The sequence below is a fragment of the Aquarana catesbeiana genome, linkage group LG07 (genome assembly GCF_042186555.1).
Source record: "Aquarana catesbeiana isolate 2022-GZ linkage group LG07, ASM4218655v1, whole genome shotgun sequence".
Taxonomy (NCBI): domain Eukaryota; kingdom Metazoa; phylum Chordata; class Amphibia; order Anura; family Ranidae; genus Aquarana; species Aquarana catesbeiana.
The window spans coordinates 100523678-100544563 of NC_133330.1; the positions used below are offsets into that span (position 1 = coordinate 100523678).

The window sequence follows — 20886 nt, forward strand, 5'->3', positions numbered from 1 at the left end:
CCCATCAGACGCCTATAAAGCAGGTGTTTGACAGCTGAAGTGTGCAAAAGTTCTATCAGTATTCCCTAAAGTGGACTTTTCTGCTACTTTACAAACCTGCGTGGATGAACTCCTGACATGTTACAGTACACAGCAAAGGTATCATTTTTCAGAAAAGTGGCACATTTTATCATTAAAAGGCCATCCTTGGGCACCAGTCAGTAATTTTGCTTAAAATGGCAACAAGTTTCTTCAGCCTCCTCTTCCTAGTGATCAAACATTGTAACGTGTAGTAAGTCACAAGATGGGGAGCTGCCCTCTGACAGACATTTGTCAATACTGCCAAGTAGAGAGTGATCATGAATGATGTCTGAACAAAGATGGCTCCATCTCCTGGAGGGAAAAGCTGACAAAGGCATTGTCAGGGAGGTGTACTGTGAACTCTGGAAGCGGTAAGAAAGTAAGTGTAGTGCAGACATTACTTTGCATTCATGTACTTACCTTTGGAAATATACCTTATGTTTACATCTACTTACCAGCCAAAACATTATGACCACCCAATATGGAGTAGGTCCCCCTTTTCCAGCCAAAACAGCCCTGACCTGTCAAGGCATAGATGCCACTAGACCCCTGAAGGTAGGTAGTAGTGACTTGTTTTTCCAGCACATCCCACAGATGCACTACTGGATGGAGATCTTGACCTCCAAATTCTGCAGTCAATGCCTTAAAGTGAGATTGTAATGGCTTGTTTTTTTCCCCTATAAAAATAACAAACATGTTATACTTACCTGCTCTGTTATAGTGGATTTGCACAGAGCAGGCTGAATCCTCTTCTTCTGTTGCCTTTTTGCTGCTCCTGGCCCCTCCCTCCTGTTCAGTGCCCCCACAGTACGCAGCTTGCTATGGGGGCACCCGAGCCAAGTCACAGCTCCGTGTATCCAGACACGGAGCCCCGATCCGGCCTGCCCCGCTCTCCCGATTGGCTAGCTGACTTTGACAGCAACGGGAGCCAATGCTGCCCACTGCAGGTGTCTCAGGCAATCAGGAAGGAGACTGTCGGACAGCTGAGACATTTGTGGAAATCGCTGGACAGAGAGGGACCTCAGGGAAGTATTATGGGATCTGGGGGGAGCTGCTGCACACGGAAGGCTTTTTATCTTGATGCACAGAATGCATCAAGATAAAAAACCTTCTGCCTTTACAACCCCTTTAAACTAGGCATTCCAGTTTTGATGCGCCCATTGTAGGCACTTTTGGCTGTGGACATGGGTCAGCATGGCCACCCTAACCAGTATGTGGCTACGCAGCCCTATACACAAAAGCGCAATGCACGGTGTGTTCTGATACCTTTCTATTTATAAGCAGCATTAACCTTTTCTGCTATTTGAGCTACAGTATCTCTTCTATTGGATCGGACTACACAGGCCAGCCTTCCATGTGCATCAGTGAGCCTTGGCTGCCCATGACCCCTTTGCCGGTTTTCCTTCCTTGGACCACATTTGGTAGGTCCTGACCACTGTAGACTGAGAACATCTCACAAGGGCTGCCATTTCAGAATTACTCTCACTCAGTCTAGCCATAACTTCACCCTTGATAAAGTTGCTCAAATCCTGAAGTGGAGTACACACTATAAGAAAATCAGAAGGAAAATTCTGTAAAGGCATGATCATTTGATCTGTCAGTGGTCATAATGTTATGGTTGACCAGTGTAGATCTGATAAGAAGTCCACTTTAAAAGTATGCTCAATCATGCCACAAATCCAAACCAACCATTAAGTTATTTACATCTGTTATAGACAAAACTGACAAGCCTCGGTGTATAAAAGTGACAAATAGAAAAATGCGTAATATAGACCGATTCAAGTCATGTGGTGAATCATTTACTATGTCACTACTATTTTATACTTTGAAAAAGTAGCTAGCCTAGAACGTATAGTGTAGAGAGCTCTCAGAATAATCAAAAACATTTTGGGGGGAGGAGTTCTTTTAGCCGTCATACTTCTCAGCTCTGACAATGAACAGACATTACATCTCACCCGCACTCCCAGTCTACACAACACAATTTAAGGCACATCACCAGCCTACAACTTCCATTTAGGGATGTGTACAAATGAGCATTATTTTTTTTTCACAAACCATTCTAAAAAGATTCAAGTAACAGCAGCTGGTGAATAAACTGCTATATGTCTGCTACAAGCTAAACAGTAAAGATCCATACGCTAACCCTATGTATACCAAAAATATATCATTTAGAGAGGCAATGAAAAACAAATACCCAAAAACCTCTAAAAGGGACTGAAAACATTGATAGCACCTGTAGAATATTGCATAGCTGAAACAATATATGAAAATCTGAAGTCTAGTAAAACATATTTTGGGGTATACAGAACTAGTCACATAACCTATCACTTAGAGCTGCACCATTCTGGCCAAATGAGTCACAATTTTTTTGCTTAGAATAAAAAGATCACGATTTACAATTCTTGCAATGTAAAATCTTTCACACTATACAAAAACAAAAAAAACAAAAAAAAAATTGGGCTAACTTTACTGTTTAGTTTTTTTTTTTAATTCATTAAAGTAATTTTTTCCAAAAGAATTGCATTTGAAAGACTGCTGCGCAAATAAAGCGTGACATAAAATATTGCAACAACCACCATTTTATTCTCTGGGGTCTCTACTAAAAAAAAAAATATGTTTGGGGGTTTTAAGTAATTTTCTAGCCAAAAAAAAAAAAAATGATTTTAACTTGAAACCAACAAATGTCAGAAAAAGGTTTATAGTGTTTAAGTTGTAAACTTTCCTCACTTACACACGAAGTCTATTCCTTTGACAAATTGTTACAATGTTTATACTTAAGTTCCACTGCTAAAGAATGTTGTGATTCTTGGCAGACTGCCCTTTTTTTTCTTCCTTTCTTTTGAGGGCTGTGGCTTCAGAAGTGCAGAGAGAATTCTTTGCATAGCAAGAATCGTAAAAAACACTTGTCAAGATCACAATGTGGAAAAAAAAAAAATTGCGATAACGATTCTTGGCGATTAATCGTGCAGCTCTACTATCACTAATGACGTGTATCCTTTATCTTGCCTGCTGCTGGTTACCGTAAAACTCCTCTTCCATGAGGCCAGATCTACTCATAATCGTAATATTACAGCGCTGCAGGGGTTAAAAACAGCACAAAAGTGCAGGGATTGCACCATTTGCCCTCCCCTTGCTTAATTAACATAAATGCCTTGTATTCTGTGAATAGATGAGGGGAGAGGCAGACGAATTATAGGAGCTCTCCTTCTCCATTCACAGAATTCCTTACAGTGAAAAGAATAAAAGACAATTGTTGTGAAGGAGGGGGAAGAAAGGAGTGCAAACACAATGCCTTCACTGTCACAGCAGCTGCTCCTAAAGTGGAACTAAACCCTTCTTATTTTTTTATATTTAACCACTTCAATACCAGGCACTTACCTTCCCGCCTAGGCCAATTTTCAGCTTTCATCGCTGTCGCAATTTGAATGACAATTGCGTGGTCATGCAACACCGTACCCAAACAAATTTTTTATCATTTTGTTCCCACAAATAGAGCTTTCTTTTGGTGGTATTTAATCACCTCTAGGATTTTTATTTTTTGCGCAACAAATAAAAAAAGACCAAAAATTTTGAAAAAAAACAAGTTTTTCTTTGTTTCTGTTAAAAATTTTTGTAAATAAGTACGTTTTCTTCTTCAATGACGGGCACTGATACGACAGCACTGATGGGCACCGATGAGGTGGCACTGGTATGCAGCACTGATGGGCACTCATAGGTGGCACTGATGGGCACTCAAGCGGCACTGATGGGTACTTATGGTTGGCACCAATAGGTGGCACGGATGGGCACCGATAGGTGGCACAGATGGACACTGATGGGTGTCACTGTTGACGCCGATTGGTGGCACTGATCACATTGATGGGTGGCACTGCTGGGCATCACTGATTTAAAATGGTTCCAGTCAGTGCCCATTTGTGGGCACAGATTGGGCACATGTGGATGGCCATGGGGTACATACCTGGCCATCCACATGTTGCCCGGCTCCCTGGTGGTGTAGTGTGGGCATCTGAGGGGGGGCTGCGTATATAAATAATCAGTGCAGACCCCCCCTTGCCAGGAGAGCTGCCGATCCCGAGTGAGGAAAAGCCGATCAACGGCTCTTCCTATTGACATCGTGATCAGCCGTGATTGGACACAGCTGATCACGTGGTAAAGAGCCTCCGCCTAAGGCTCTTTACCAAGATCGGTGGAGTGGTGTGTCAGACTGACACACCACTCCACCGAACACCGCGATGCGCGCCCCTGCGGCGGCATGTTATCCTGCTGGACGTCATATGACGCCCAGTCAGGATAACTGAACCACCGCCCGGCCGTCATCAGCTATGGGCCGGGCGGTAAGCGATTAAGGAAGCTGCCATCTTAGCCTCTGATCTGCTGTTCCTGTATGTAATCAGTTATAACAGTCTTGATGGGTTGACACTTCGAATGAGAACACAATCAACTGACAGTTATTAACAGCCTGCCTTAAATGTAAATGTCTTTGGAAACCGTTCAAGCCGAAAGCTGCAATTGCCTGACGCTTGGTAGGTTCCTTGCCAGCATCTTCTCTCCGGCTTCTTCTAGATGCTAGTCTTCAACCATGCAGATTGGCCAGCATGGGATGACTTCACTCCCAAGCATGCGCAGGAGTACAGTCATCCCAGCACACAGGCACTGCGCCAAAATGTAAACTGAGCTGCGCATGTGCAGCTCAGCGTACATGCTACAGAAGACTGAACAGACAGGTATGTTTATTTTAATGCAGAAGAGACATTGAGATTGCATTCACACCTGGGCATTCTGAATTGCAGGCAGAATTGCCGCTATGCTGCCAGCGATCGTGAAACGCTAAAATGACAAATCATACACATTTCAGATGCCATTTTAATAGCACCTTAAAAGTGGATCAAATCAAATGGAATCGTGGCAAACTGACTCCCGACAAGTTTCACGATATGCAGTGTGCCGCAATTGCAACTGCAGAACTGCACTGTGTTTTAAGGTGCCATTAAAATGAATGGCATCTGAAATTCGGCGTTGCGCGATTTGTCATTTTAGCCGAGCATTTTGAAATAAAATTTAGCTCCACTTTAAAATAGATGGGGTTTGTTCTGCTTTAGCTCCTATGGTGCTGTATTAATATACTTTTGTGAGTAGATCCATCTTCAGGCTGCATTCACACCTTTAAAGTGAATGTAAACCCGATTCGTGAAATTTGAGCTGGGCACATATATCCAGTGTTTCTCTCTTCAAAGCCCTATGTCCCCTAGCTGTCTCCTGCTCTGTTCTTAGCCTGATAACTCCTGACAAGTTCTCCGTCACATATGATAAAGCAGCCTGAGTTTTGTGTTGGGGAGGTTGCTATAAACAGATTAGCAGAGCCCTGAACTATTCAAGGAACAAAGCTGAAAGTCCCTACCTATGAGGAGAGGGGGTGTGTGCTTTTCCTCCAATCAGCTGTCTTGGCTGTATGCCCAGGCTTCACTGCAGTGCTGACCAGGAAGAGAAAAACTCCTAACACAGTGTGCACTTTCTAAACAGTATATAAAGATGATGAGAGCAGATATACATGTAAAACGTATATAGGGAGATTTGTCTGTATCATCTGAGGCTGTTCACTTCACTGGGTATATGTGAGAGTTTACATCCACTTTAAGCGTCACGTTTGAGCATTTTTTGAAGCAGAATTGCACATTTTTTCAGCTTTGGTCAGGTGTTTTTCAAGTAAAAGTTGTGGAGTGCTTTTGAAAAAGGGCCAGAGAGCTGCTGTTTGAGCAGAAAACATGCAACAAAACAACAAAAAAAAAAAGTTGCACTCTTCATTGAAGTCTATGGGGATAAAAACACTCAATTCTGCCTGAAAAGTAGCTTGTGCACTCTAGCGACAGGCGTTTTACTACAAGCGACAGGACGCTCAAATATGAACAAGGGCTATTGAAAACAATGGGTTTTTGCATGTTGAATGTTTTTGAGCTTCAAACTAGACCTTGGCTTGAAATCTAAAGTCGTATTTTTAAAACATAGGTGTCATTCATATCAGAAAAACAAATCTACTTGGTGATTCTCAAGGTCTATAAATTTCACTCAACAGAAGAAATAGAAAACATAATTAAGCCTGAGATGTAGAAGGTTCCCAGGTGCAAAACATACAGTGCCTTGCAAAACTATTCACCCCCCTTGGCATTTTTCGTGTTTTGTTGCCTCACAACCTAGAATTAAGAAGGATTGTTTGAGGATTTGCATCATTTAATTTACAGAACATGACCACAACTTTGAATATTTTTTTATTGTGAAGCAAACAACAAATAGGACAAAATAACAGAAAAAGTCAATGTGCATAACTATTCACCCCCTAAAGTCAATACTATGTAGAACCACCTTTTGCGGCTATTACAGCTCCAAGTCGCTTTGGATACATCTCTATCAGCTTGCCACATCTTACCACTGGGATTTTTGCCCATTCCTTGCAAAACTTCTCCAACTCCTTCAAGTTGGATGGTTTGCGTTTGTGAACAGCAATCTTTAAGTCTGACCACAGATTTTCTATTGGATTGAGGTCCGGGCTTTGACTAGGTCATTCCAACACATTTACATGTTTCCCCTTAAACCACTCAAGTGTTGTTTTAGCAGTGTGTTTGGGGTCATTGTCCTGCTGGAAGGTGAACCTCCATCCTAACCTCAAATCACACACAGATTGGTACAGGTTTTGCTCAAGAATATCCCTGTATTTAGCACCATCCATCTTTCCCTCAACTCTGACCAGTTTCCCAGTCCTGACTGCTGAAAAACATCCCCACAGCATGATGCTGCCACCACATTTCACTGTGGGGATGGTTCTTTGATGGCCAAAAAGTTCAATTTTAGTCTCATCAGACCAGAGCACCTTCCTCTATACATTTTGGGAGTCTCCTACATGCCTTTTCGCAAACTTGCCATTTTGTTTTTTTGCTGAAAGTAATGGATTTCTTCTGGCCACTCTGCCATAAAGCCCAACTCTATGGAGCGTATGGCTTATTGTCATCCTATGTACAGATACTCCAGTCTCTGCTGTGGAACTCTGCAGCTCCTCCAGGGTTACCTTAGGTCTCTGTGCTGCCGCTCTGATTAATGCCCTCCTTGCCCGGTCCGTGAGTTTTGGTGTGCGCCGTCTCTTGGCAGGTTTGCTGTTGTGTCATGTTCTTTACATTTGGTTATGATAGATTTGATGGTGCTCCTAGGCATCATCAAAGATTTGGATATTTTTTTTTTATAACCTAACCCTGACTTCTCAACAACATTGTCCCTTACTTGTTTGGAGAGTTCCTTGGTCTTCATGTCAGTGTTTGGTTAGTGGTGTCTCTTGCTTAGGTGTTGCAGCCTCTGGGGCCTTTCAAAAAATGTGTGTATATGTAATGACAGATCATGACACTTAGATTACACACAGGTGGACATCATTTTACTAATTATGTGACTTTTGAAGGTAATTGGTTGCACCAGAGCTTTTTATGGACTTCATAAAAAGGGGGTGAATACATACACACGTGCCAATTATCTGTTTTTATTTCGTAAAAATAATTTTATGTATATATTTTTCTAATTTTACTTCACCAACTTAGACTATTGTGTTCCGATCCATCACATATAATTCAGATTAAAAAAAAACATTGAACTAAAGGCTGTAATGCAACAAAATTGCATGAATACTTTTGCAAGGCACTGTATGCGTCTGACATTATCTATTTCCATCCTTTCTACATAAGCAGAGTGTTCTAGAAGGGCAAAAAGCACACCGCTCTCATTAAAAACTTACTATGAGCCTAGGTTTACATTGGAGCGATTTGAAATGTCAAATCGCATGCCAAATCGGCAGCAATTGCATTTGCAGCGCTGTACAGATTCCCAAAAGTAGTTTCTGTACTACTTTTGGCGACTTCGGGGTGCGATTTCCAAACAAATCTGTGCAGCAACCCGCACAGATGTCTCTGAAATTGCCCCCCCCCCCAAGTTGGACTGACATGCGGGAATGAACTTGCACAATTTCATACCTGCTGTCAGTGTGAACCAGGGCTAAATCTAATAACTCCAACATGGGGTACGCAATGACACATGGGCACCTTCCCCACAATATCAACAGCTCCAAAGTAACGACTGATCAGTGGCAATACTGGAAATGGGTAGGGGTATTGAAAGTAAAAAGCCTTTGTAGTGATCAGACAACAGCTATGTGAAAAAGTAACATACACAGAAGATGTTGGGGATTTGGACCCCTGTAATGCACATATCTTCTACCAAGCTTAACCACCTCAATACCAGGCACTTACACCCCCTTCCTGCCCAGGCCATTTTCAACTTTCAGCGCTGTCACACTTTGAATGACAATTGCACGGTAATGCTACAATGTAGCCATGTAAAATTGTTATTTTCTTCACACAAATAAAGTTTTCTTTTGGTGGTATTTAATCACTCCTGGGTTTTTTGTTTTTTTTTCCTAAAAAAAGAAATCAGACCAAAAATTTTGAAAAAAAAAAAAAAATTTAAAAAGTTTTAGTTTCTGTCAGTAAATTTTGTAAATAAGTAATTTTTCTCCTTCACTGATGGGCGCTGATGAGGCAGCAATGATTGGCACTAATGAGGTGGCACTTATGGGCACTGATGAGGAGGCACGAATAGGCAGCACTGGTGGGCACAGATAGGCAGCACTGACTGGCATCATTTGTGGGCACAGATTGCTGGCACTTGTGGGCAATCATTGCTGGCACTTAATGATGATCAGTGCCCTGATTACATACCTAGCTGTCCCCTGTGAGGAGATGCCACCCACCGGCTCTCCTCTCACTCAGTCAGTGTGAGGCGAGGAGCAGCAAATGCCGGCATCTCCATGTTTACATGTGACCAGCTGTGATTGGACACAGCTGATCACATGGTTAAAGAGCCGCGGGTCTTTACATAGATCGAGGTTGCGCAGTGTCCTAGCAACGCGGCCGCGATGCGTGCCCCCGGGGGTGCACGAGAGCGGTCATTCTGGGAGGCCGTCATAGGACATCCACCCAGAACGAGAGCCGCACCACCCAGACGCCATTTGACGGTGGGCGGGTGGCAAGCGGTTAATGCGGAGTTCCACCCAAAATTGGAACTTCCACTTTAAAGGGAAGGTGACCCCCTTACATGTCACCTCTCGGCAATCATCTGGGACACGTCACAGGTCCCAGATGACTGCCTGGCCAGTCACAGCACGCAGAGTGGCTTGCGCATGCACAGCTGGGCACCCATAGTGACAATGCCGGCGCCGCAGAGAGGAGGGGGAGAAGAGCGGAGCTTCGTTCCCCCGCATAGCTGGACCCTTGGACAGGTAAGTGTCCGATTATTAAAAGTCAACAGTTGCAGTATTTGTAGCTGCTGACTTATTTTTGTTTTTTAGTCGGAACAACGCTTTAAGTTCATATTGCTGGTTCCTGCACAGATGTCTATACAAATCGCCTCCCGAAGTTGCCAAAAGCAGTACAGGAACTACTTTTGGGAATCAGTGCTGCGCCGCAAAGTCGGTGCCGCACCGATTTTGGCATGTCAAATTGCATGCCTAATCGTACCAAGGTTTTACTTAAATGAATAAAAGATGAACATTGTAAGAACCCCAGTCAGAGGTAAATGATTTGTCTCAACTCTCTAACTGCCACTTTTGCTGTACAGCTTGGACACTGCTCACACTACACCCACTTAAAAAAACATCTTCAAAGTACACCGGGTGTGTGTAGTATGTCCATTCCTTCTGCCCTGCTGTTTCCCCACCTCCCACTTGCCAGCAATTCCCAGCTCAGAAAATGGGATTAGCTGTGCAAATCTGCTGCTCTATATAAACAAAAGCCACTGACATCCAAAATAGAGAGAGATACAAAGTAACATTGCTACTTTTGTATCTACTTGGTTTAATTTATCTGCAGAGCAAAGGGATGACCTCCCATCAACAGATTATGCCAATTACAGCAACTGGACAAATGTATAAGGCTAGGTTCATGCTTGTGCAGGTGGTTGTCGCTGCGAGACCACACCTATTCCCACAGCCGCAACCACCAGCACAGGATAATGCGCTGCCACTCAGATGTGCAGGAATACCATTTATCTTAATGGCACCCCCATGCACTGGAAACTGCACTGCAATAAGGGCTGCGACTAAGGATTATTTTCATAATCAATTAGTTGGCCGATTATTTTTTCGATTAATCGGAAAAAAAATCATACAAAAAAAAACAAAAAAAAAAAACGTAATATGCCATATTTTCGTTTACTTAAAATAATAGTGAAAAAAAAAAAAAAAACGGACTGTTACACAGGTCATATACAGGTATCCTGTCATGATGGGGTTTATAGTACAAGAACCCCCCTCGGAACACCAATGATGGGGCACTATCCCCCCCCCCCTCCCAGCAACACCAATGGGGCACTAACCCCCCCCCCGCCAGCATCACCGATGGGGCACTAAACCCCCCCGCCAGCATCACCGATGGGGCACTAAACCCCCCCCGCCAGCATCACCGATGGGGCACTAAACCCCCCCCCCGCTAGCATCACCGATGGGGCACTAAACCCCCCCCCCCGCCAGCATCACCGATGGGGCACTAAACCCCCCCCCCCGCCAGCATCACCGATGGGGCACTAAACCCCCCCCCCCGCCAGCATCACCGATGGGGCACTAAACCCCCCCCCGCCAGCATCACCGATGGGGCACTAAACCCCCCCCCGCCAGCATCACCGATGGGGCACTAAACACCCCCCCCGCCAGCATCACCGATGGGGCACTATCCCCCCCCCTCCCAGCAACACCAATTGGGCACTATCCCCCCCCCCTCCCAGCAACACCAATTGGGCACTATGCCCCCCCCCTCCCAGCAACACCAATTGGGCACTATCCCCCCCTCCCAGCAACACCAATTGGGCACTATCCCCCCCTCCCAGCAACACCAATTGGGCACTATCCCCCCCTCCCAGCAACACCAATTGGGCACTATCCCCCCCCAGCAACACCAATTGGGCACTATCCCCCCCCCCCCAGCAACACCAATTGGGCACTATCCCCCCCCCCCAGCAACACCAATTGGGCACTATCCCCCCCCCCCCAGCAACACCAATTGGGCACTATCCCTCCCCCCCAGCAACACCAATTGGGCACTACCCCCCCCCCCCCCAGCAACACCAATGGTGTATTCCATTCTGTTTATACTCAGTCACTATGAGATAGGTTTTCTGTATTCTGCGAAAACCTGTTTGATCCTGCTGCTCTCCATCTCCACCTTCTGTTCATGGCCCTAATTCACCTAGGGATTTTGCAGCTGTGGTGGCAACTCTGCACACAGTGGTAAATGACAGCCCATCCCCTCCTTCCCAAATTGGCATTCAAATATATATTTTGAAATCAAATCTATTTTGGCAAGAACAAGGTGTGGGTGGATTTTTGCCAGTCACAGACTGGAGGAGGACTCCATGCCCACTAACCAGCTACACACAATGGGGCATGATATTACATGTAGATTAATGGTGGCTTCAACTCCCTGTTATTCTAAAACACAGCCTGTGCTGGCAAAAATCCACGCACAGCACGTTATTGGACTGGAAGCGCCTCCTACTTATGTTTCCCTGCAGGGAGGCTGAGAAAGGTCTGGGTCATGTGACAATTGTACACCAATTTTAAAAAACTACCTTTTTCCTATTAAAATAATTACAGCGTCATCATTCACATATTGAGATAGAAGGGACAATGCACATTAAACAGTGTGTTTAGAATTTTTCTGCTGGTTTATTGTTATGTTATTAACCATAAATATTTAACCTTTTTGTGTTTGCTTTGTTTGCTAATTTTTTGTGTCATTAAAAAAATTCAAAACAAAAAACACAACACACACACTACAGCTAATTTTGCAATGCTTTGTACCACAATCATAATGTCAGTGACATTTTACACGGGACAAATTAAAGCCCTGGCCATAAGTTTTGAGAATGACACAAATATTAATTTTCTCAAAGTCTGCTGTCTCAGTTTTTATGATGGCAATATACTGGATATACTCCACAATATTTTGAAGAATGATCAGATTAATTGAAATTTCAAAGTCACTCTTTGCCTTGGAAATGAACTTAATCCCCAAACATTTCCACTGCATTTCAGCCCTGCCAAAAATGAACCAGCTGACATCATGTCAGTGATTCTCTTATTAACACAGGTGTCAGTGTTGGAGGACAAGGCTGTAAATCACTCTGTAATGCTGACTGAGTTAGAATAACAGACTGGAAGCTTTAAAAAGGAGGGTGGTGCTTGAAATCATTGTTTTTCCTCGGTTAACCTTGGTTACCTGCAAGGAAACATGCGCAGGCATCATTGCTTTGCACAAAGAAGGATTCACAGGCAAGGATATTGCTGGATTGCACCTAAATCAAACATTTATTGGATCATCACAGGACCGTCTCCTACAGTTGATTCACCTGGGGGGGGGAGACAGACTAAGATTATGCAAAAGGTACAGGGATTGGACTGCTGAGGACTGGGGAAAAGTCTTTTTTTCTGATGAATCCCCTTTCTGATTGTTTGGGGCATCTGGGAAAAACCTTGGCCAGAGAAGAAAAGGTGAGAGCTACCATCAGAACACAGCCACGAATAAAGAATGGTACAAAATCCTCCAAGAGCAACTTCTCCCAACCATCCAAGAACAGTTTGGTGAGGAACAATGCCTTTTCCAGCATGATGGAGCACCTTGCCATAAGGAAAAAGTGATAACTAAGTGTCTTGGGGAAAAAAAAAAAAAACATTAAAATTTTGGGTCCGTGGCCAGGAAACTTCCCAGACCTTAATCCCATTGAGAACTTGTCAATCCTCAAAAGGCGGGTGAAAAAAAAAACACCCACAAATTCTGACAAACTCAAAGTATTGATTATGCAAGAATAGACAGCCATCAGTCAGGATGTGGCCCAGAAGTTGATAGACAGCATGCCAGGGCGAATTGCATAAATAAAACGATAAATAGTGTGCTAAAAATTAACTTCCTATTATAGATATAGGATAATGTGTATTAAGGCAGATAGCAATACCATAAAATAACAACCTGCATGAGATAAGATCATCCTAAAGATGAGGGCAAAAAAAAAAAAATATATAATATATATATATAGTTTACGGCTGCTTATTCATTCATTAGACAGCTGTCTGCACCGTAGGTTTCTCCACTGCACTGCTGATAAACCAGGCTAGTTGTTTTAAGATTCCTCCAGTCGTGTGTTTCATTCATGTAACCAAAAAGGAGAACATCATTGCTCAATGAACCAAACCACTGTATCAATCTCCTTACTAAACATAAGTGATTGCACTCACATGAGATACAAAGTAACAGCGCATACGACCAATCAGTCACTCACCGCGATCTCTCTCCTCGCACCGTATGCAGTGTATAACGAACAGGCACATAGGATGAGGTCACTGGCTCCTCCCTTAATTAATAATAATTAACTGATAACTAAGTGTCTTGGGGAAAAAAAAAAAAAAACATTAAAATTTTGGGTCCGTGGCCAGGAAACTCCCCAGTCCTTAATCCCATTGAGAACTTGTGGTCAATCCTCAAAGGGCAGGTGAAAAAAAACACCCACAAATTCTGACAAACTCAAAGTATTGATTATGCAAGAATGGGCTGCCATCAGTCAGGATGTGGCCCAGAAGTTGATTGACAGCATGCCAGGGCGAATTGCAGAGGTCTTGAAAAAAAAAGGTCAATGCAATTGTCAAAAAAAGCCTTTGACACAAATTAAATGTTTGTAATTATACTTCAGTATACCATAGTAACATCTGACAAAGATCTAAAAAACAATAAGGCAGCAGACTTTGTAAAAATTAATATTTGTGTCATTCTCAAAACTTTTGGTAAGGGCTGTACAAAATAAAACATTTATTTTTCTTATCTACCGTAACACTAATTTTTTGAACAATGGTCAAAAGAGAATTGTTTTAGTTCTGCTACTTTTTTGAGCGGGATCTGTATCACATGACCATTGCAATTGCCTCTCACATCGGTCACGTGTTCAGGAGTCTGTTCCAGGGGCTCCGGATCAGAAGCTTTGACCAAGAACTGTCGGTGACAGCTCAGTCAGTGTGCTGGGAGCACACAACCTCATGCCGCCATGGATGCATATGCTACATTAAAGCCCACCCCTTTCTTATGTGGTCAGCAAGATGTTAATATACTGAAGACGCTGTAATGCTTGGGGATGTTTTTGGGAGAAGTCAGTAAAGGTGAACTAACCCTTTAAATCAAAGCACTTTCTTTTTCAAGACACAAATAAAACGGTTTCAACACAAAGAATGAAAATACGGAACACTAGAAACAGAGGCAAACAAAAGCAATCCATGGACTCGGCATGAACCTTCCCACCTAATAAAATCCCCACTAATGCTGCATTTTCTATGTAGATCCCCATGTATAGGAATTCCCAGCACGATCCGCACAGAGCACGGAGCAACTGCCGACGCACAGACTAGTGCTGACATGGATGCTAGGATCTCAGTAACAGCCAACAATGATACTCTATTAGTTTTGGCATGTTACCAGAAATTATGTACTGTTTACTTCTGTACGCTGTACAACATGAACAGGAATCCAGCCTTGTCCTCATTTTAACTTTGTCAGAGGAAATAAGCACCAGCAGATGTTACAGTGAGTTTTCCCTATATAAATGATCAGAGGATCCCTATATAAAATGATCAGTATGACTCTTATATTATCATCATAACACCCCTATATAATGATCAGTATGCCCAGCTCCAAGGATGTACACTTCCATAAATGGTCGCCCTCTCTTTCGTTTGATCTCTTCCGATAGAGAAAAAGACAAAAAAAAAAAAAAGAAAATCATACCAATCTAAAGTCGGCAACCCATTTGATAAATTTGCCACAAATGAACAAGTGGATTTTGATCTATAGTTAAAATACAATTGGAAATGATTGATCTGATCTCTGTTTCCATCTTGGAATCTCCAAATCTGAAATATGACTGTATTCGTGAACCAAGTGTCTCAGTGCTGCTGATCGATCATTTTCTACCATCGACTCAGATTGATTGAATCTGATCAAAACCGATTCGAAATTGATTGGGAGGGAAGTTATGGCTGTGGGATTGTGAATTTGATGGAAAGGCACATGGATCGGATAATATGACATATAATAAATGAGGAGGGTGTGCGGCCAGCATTAAATGGGAGTAGTATGGGCTCCCTGGAACAATGACAAGGAATGGGGACAGCACACAGTCACCCTGGTGAGATGTGATGGAAGGTGAGGATGGAACATGCTATGAATGGTAAGAAGTCTGGGGGGGGGGGGGGTCTGGCAGTGCAGAGGGCATATGAGGTCAGTAGATTGATCGCACGTGAGGATCTGACGTGTGTGTGCCAACAATTCACATCTCACCGGATTCTATACACCCCCCCCCGAGAGGAAATCACTAAACAAGTCAGCTTTGTGACGTCAGTAGCTCAGGATGACGTGATCACCACATTCTATAGAAGTGCGGACGTATAGAGGCGGATCGAGGGAGGCAATGATCACAATCTGATGATCAGATCGATGCTGTCAGCCATCAGATCGGTGTGGGGGAGGGGGGTCAGTGCTGGCATTGGGCCACAATCACCCGGCGGCCGCCTCCGCCGCTATGTCTATTTAGGGGGCTGAGAGGTGACAACGTCAGAGGAGATGCAGAGCCGCCATGGCGATGCTGCAGGGGCCTGTCCTCTGACTGCGCACTTCGGTGCTAAACAAGGAGCCGGCGAGGGAAGATGGAGGATTCGGAGGTCACTAAGCGCCAAGCCGGCGGCGGCGATGCTGGGCTGAGCTCTCACCTTCCTTATGCGTCGTTTAATGATGGATTCGGCGGCGAAGACCCGCTCCCCGACTGCAGACAGCTCCATGTTCAGCGCGGCCCCGGCGAAGACTAACAGACAGCTCCTCCCTCTCCGAGCTCCGCTGTCACCTCGCCCGGGGCCACGCCTCTTTCCGCTGTCAACTCTCTAACCCCACCCCTCTCCTTGTCAGTGTCTTACAGCACCTCCCACTAGGGGAGGGGGCGCGTGCACGAGGGCAGATGAGGGGTACGCGGAATGTCCGTGCTCCTTGGCGGGAAGACAATGTGTGTGACTAGAACATTCCTTCCAAAGGATGCACATTGTCATACAGACAGCAACAATGTATAATTAAAAAGACTTTATCGCCTAATACTGGATTCTTGTACCTTTGTTGGGGGACTTTTCCATGGGTGTCCCTACTGTGGAACTACTACTACTTCTCAGCTGCCCCTTTTTTTAGCAGGTTTATAGACCTACTAATACATGTATGTAAAGCAGCGTTCACCTCTACCGAAAAACTGCCTATACAGACAGGGCCGGATTTATAAGGGGGCAATTGCCTTGCCCCCCCCCCTCTATATACATAAATTATATGAAACAATTAGAAATAAAAAAATAATACAAAAAATGTACTTTATTTTATTAAATGTATTTTGAGAAGTAATATTTTGCTAACCATTCATCATCCAGTGCCGTGCCCTGCATCGCAGCTCGCCCGCAGGCAGTTCTCACTGCCCTCTGCGAACCGCTGCTGGTGTCAATACACTGTTAATGACACCCCCAGATCGGTTCACAGATCGCAGTGCGAACTATGAACTCGCACATGAATCAGATCACATGGGTGATTCTAGTGCGAGGAAAAAAGTCCCTGCACTATTTTCGTGTTAATCTAATGTGGTCTCCGTTTGGCTGTCGTGAGTCCTGCCCCTTCAGCTCCCAGTTGGAACGCCCTCCGCTGTCGCCATCGGGGTCAGTCCTTGGAACCAATTTACCATCAAGTAAGTATGAAGTGTCCTGCCGAGGCCCCCTGCTTTCTGTCTAACCATAATCAATACTGTATGTTATATCTTATTTACATTTCATCTTACAGACATTTTGCACACACATCAATTCCTGAAGAAGCGAATAGAGCTATCAAAACGCGTAGAGTTAACAGATGTATATGTATACTTTATACTACCACCATTGTATGCCAACATATTTATGGTTTAAAGTTATTTGTACCATGCTGTTCTTTTTTATGGGTTTCGTCATCCATGTCCATGTCTATTTTTTATGATGACGTATATACACCTTCAAAAAAATTCAGAGATTTTATATACTCTATATACTTGCCTTGACCATTACGATGACCTCATTTAAAGTCCCACAGGCCATTGTTTGTTTTATTGACCTCAGAATGAAGTGTCATGCATTTTAAAAATGTGTGAATGTCATTGATAATGTAAACCAATTGTGTGTATAAGGGCCCCCCAAAGTCTAGATTTAGCTCTGTATACAGATAAGGGGCACCTGTATATAAAAACCAACTGTGCAGCTTTGATCAAAGTTGGATAATGCCCTTGCATATGTGTGGGCCATTTACATACCTCATGAGGCCTGACTGGAGAACTCGTAGGATGTTGTTAAAGAGGTTGTAAACCTCCAGAAAAAAAAAGCCTGCAAGACAAAGGCATAATGAGCTAGTGTGCATCACATACTAGCTCATTATGAAATACTTACCTTAGAACGATGCCCTGCAGTGCCTCCTGCATTCCGCTCCCACGGCCGACATATTTCACCGGAGTTACTTGGGATTGTCCAGAGCTGCGATGACGTCACTCATGCGCATTCATGCGGGTGGCACAAGTCACGGCACGGGGACTGAGGAAATGACACGAGTGTTCCGTTTCTTCAGTGCGCATGTGCCGATGATGTCGGCAGCAACGCATATGGTGAATATCTCCTAAACTGTGCAAGTTTAGGAGATATTTACAGTACCTACAAGTAAACGTTATTATAGGCTTACCTGTAGGTACAAGTGGTAGTACAGAGTTTACAATCACTTTAAGAGAAGCCCAGCAGTTACAGTTCACCATCACAGGAGCATGCTCTTCCTCTGGTTCACACCCCCTCACATGCGTTTTCTCTCCCCTGGCTCAGTAGGTTTAAACTCTTTGCTTGAGAGCTCACTCCTGTGGTAAAGGTTAATGCCTTTATGAGGTACATAAATGGCCTACACCTATAGGAAGGGCTTTATTCAACTTTAATCAGCGCTGCAGTATGTTTTTATCTACAAACACCCATTATCTGCATAGGCAGTTGTTTGGTAAAGGTGAACTAACCTTTTAACCCCTTCATGCCATCACCTCCTGACTCTGTTCTCAACGACAGAGACGGGCATTCCAATCACTTGAACGATGTGATTGGCTGTCGCAGTGCTCACAAAGCTCCTGAACGCAAGTATGCTGTGACAGACCTAGCCGGGAAAGAGACTTTTGGAGGGGACTGTATGCTAGCCTCTTGCCGATCGATCGGGGGCCCTTGCATTTGGGGGAACGGTGCTCTTTGTGAGCTGTATGCCTGGGGACCCTTGAGGTGGTATTACTGTGGATTCGGGTCCTGGTCCCCCAGGACACACAGACTCTGGGGACCCTGGATTTGCCATATTGGAATAGTGGCTGATTCATAATGCTGGGACAGATACTGTTAGGAGATGCTGATGTAAATTCCAACACCTGTCTGTCTATTGTCTGCTAAAATGTGTATTGTAAATAAGTCTACTATGGGATCTAAGAGTCATTAGATCCCCATTGTTATTTGTGTTAATTAACTCTGCTATTGTGTGAAGAAGAGTCTATGTTGATTGTGATAATGTTGATTGGATTTTCTGAACTACAAGACGGCCAGTCTGGCCTAACGGTCATGTCTGAGTCACCTAGGCTGTCTAAAGGGATTAGTTAATTAGCTCATGTTAATTAGGTTACAGCTGTATTGTTAGAGTAATATGAGCAGGAGGTCTGCACCTCCACTTTGAGTGTATAAAAGCCTGTATTTTGCAATAAAGGATATTCCTGTTTGAACTTACATACAGCCTGCCTGGTGTTTGTTCTGCGCTATCACAACCGGGTTAGAACGGCACATAGCTGTAGTTCTAATCCCGGAACATTGGATGACCGAACAATCAGATGTTGCGATCTGCAATCTGATTCTATAGCTGCCGAGGAGTGTCGGGAGAGTGGAACCGAGCGAGCAAAGGGCTCGTTACATATGCATCAGGAGCTTTCAGGTATCTGTGCTGGGAGCATGCAGGGTGATGTTTATATAGGGTCACATATATGCAGCCTCTTGGCATTACAGCCCACCCCCTAAGAGGATGCATATATGCGTATGGCCAGCGGGAAGAGGTTAAATAAATGTAACCATCAATAGTGTTCTATTGCAGGGGCGGACATACAGGAGTCGCCATCGCGACCGGGCCCAATGCTGTAGGGGTCCTGTGCGGGCCCCCTGTGTGCCTGGATAGGAAGAGCAGCGAGGCTGGCTGAGACCGAGCTCCCCGATCCCCAGCCGAACTGCAAATTGGCACTGCGGGGAGCTCGTCACACTGGTTATCCCTAAAGTGAAAGCAATGTGTGCTGTGCTCTTTGATTCCTCCTACCGTGCAGTACCCGGCAGGAAGAGAGGAACAGTACTGCCGTTTTCTAAAAGGCTATCAATCTACTGTATGTGTGTTTATATGTGTGTGCGTGTGCAGGTATGTGTGTATGTATGTATATATATATATGTGTGTGTGTGTGCATATATGTGTATATGTGTGTGTGTGTGCATGTATGTGTGTATATGTGTGTGTATGTATGTATGTGTGTATGTATATGTGTGAGTCCACGTGTGTGTATGTGCGTACAGGTGTGTTTCCTGACCCCCTATATGTGTACAGTCAGAACAAATCTTTTTTATACTGCGTGTTCAAAGCACCAGCAAGAAAATGCAGTTTCTGCATCTTAGCATGGGTCGCTTTTCAGAGGCATTTGACAGACGATAAAGAGGCAATATGTTGCCTGCTCACCGCCTGTTTTAACCCGCTAAATGCATCCTCACTATACTGCAACTGTGCGCAATGCACACAGTTGCATGGTGGTTACAGTGCAGCCCCATTCACCTAGGGGTTTACTTCAAGGGTGCGCTGACTGGATAAAGGTTGAGAAACACTGGGATAGAGGAACCAATCTTTCAATTTTCCTCCTGCAGCCACTGAATGCCTGCAGGAGGGAGAGGAGGAGAAGCAGGGGGAAATTGAGAGATCGGTTCCTTTATATTCAGCCGCACCCTGCCGCTCCTCCGATCCAGCTTCTTTCTGCTGCCCCCCTGTGTGCTCTCCAGCCCCCCAGTGCTTTTTCCTGATCCCCCCCTCCGCACAGCTCTGAAGGAGTCTCCCCTCTCCCGCCGGCTGCTGTGGGGGATCTGTCAGGATGAAGCCTTTTCTGAAAGGAGAGTCAGTGATCTGTACCGATCACTGACTCTGTCTATTCATAACTGAAACATAGTAAACTGTGTTTACTATGTTTCAGCTTGTGAATGAATGGGAAGCTCTGTACAGAGCTTTTCCTAACCATTTATTCTGTGCAGCTGAAGTGTCCTTAATCTCCTTTCTCTGTCTCAAAGGTGAAACATCAGAGGTCTTTTTATACCCCTGATATTTTACCAAAGCCCCCAACGGGGCTCCTAAAAAAAAATGTAAAAAATATAAAAAAAAAACAAAATTGTAAAAAAATGAATAAAACAAATGGTAGAAAAATAGAATAAAGAAAACTACTGACACCTGTGGCAGAACTACCACACAAACATCACATTTGCGACTGGGCCCTGGTGTTCCACTACCGGGCTCGGAAGGAAGGGCCCCGTCCGGGGGTCAGGGGGGCCCTTTATGGTTTCTTGCATTGGGGCCCTAAAGATTCCAGTTACACCACTGTTCTATTGTATTAACTCCTTCACTGCCTGTTTACCCTCCTGCGCCT

At 44.2% G+C, this 20886-nt stretch overlaps 1 protein-coding gene across 1 annotated transcript in view; it reads right to left on the reverse strand.

The window, feature by feature from the left end:
* CBX6 (chromobox 6) overlaps positions 1-16038 on the reverse strand; it is a 38035-nt gene extending 21997 nt beyond the window's left edge. The window contains exon 1 of the mRNA XM_073592541.1: positions 15887-16038. Within this exon, the coding sequence (XP_073448642.1) occupies positions 15887-15955 (69 nt within the window). The 5' untranslated portion in view covers positions 15956-16038. The remainder of the gene's footprint in view (positions 1-15886) is intronic.
* Between the last annotated feature and the right edge of the window lie 4848 nt (positions 16039-20886).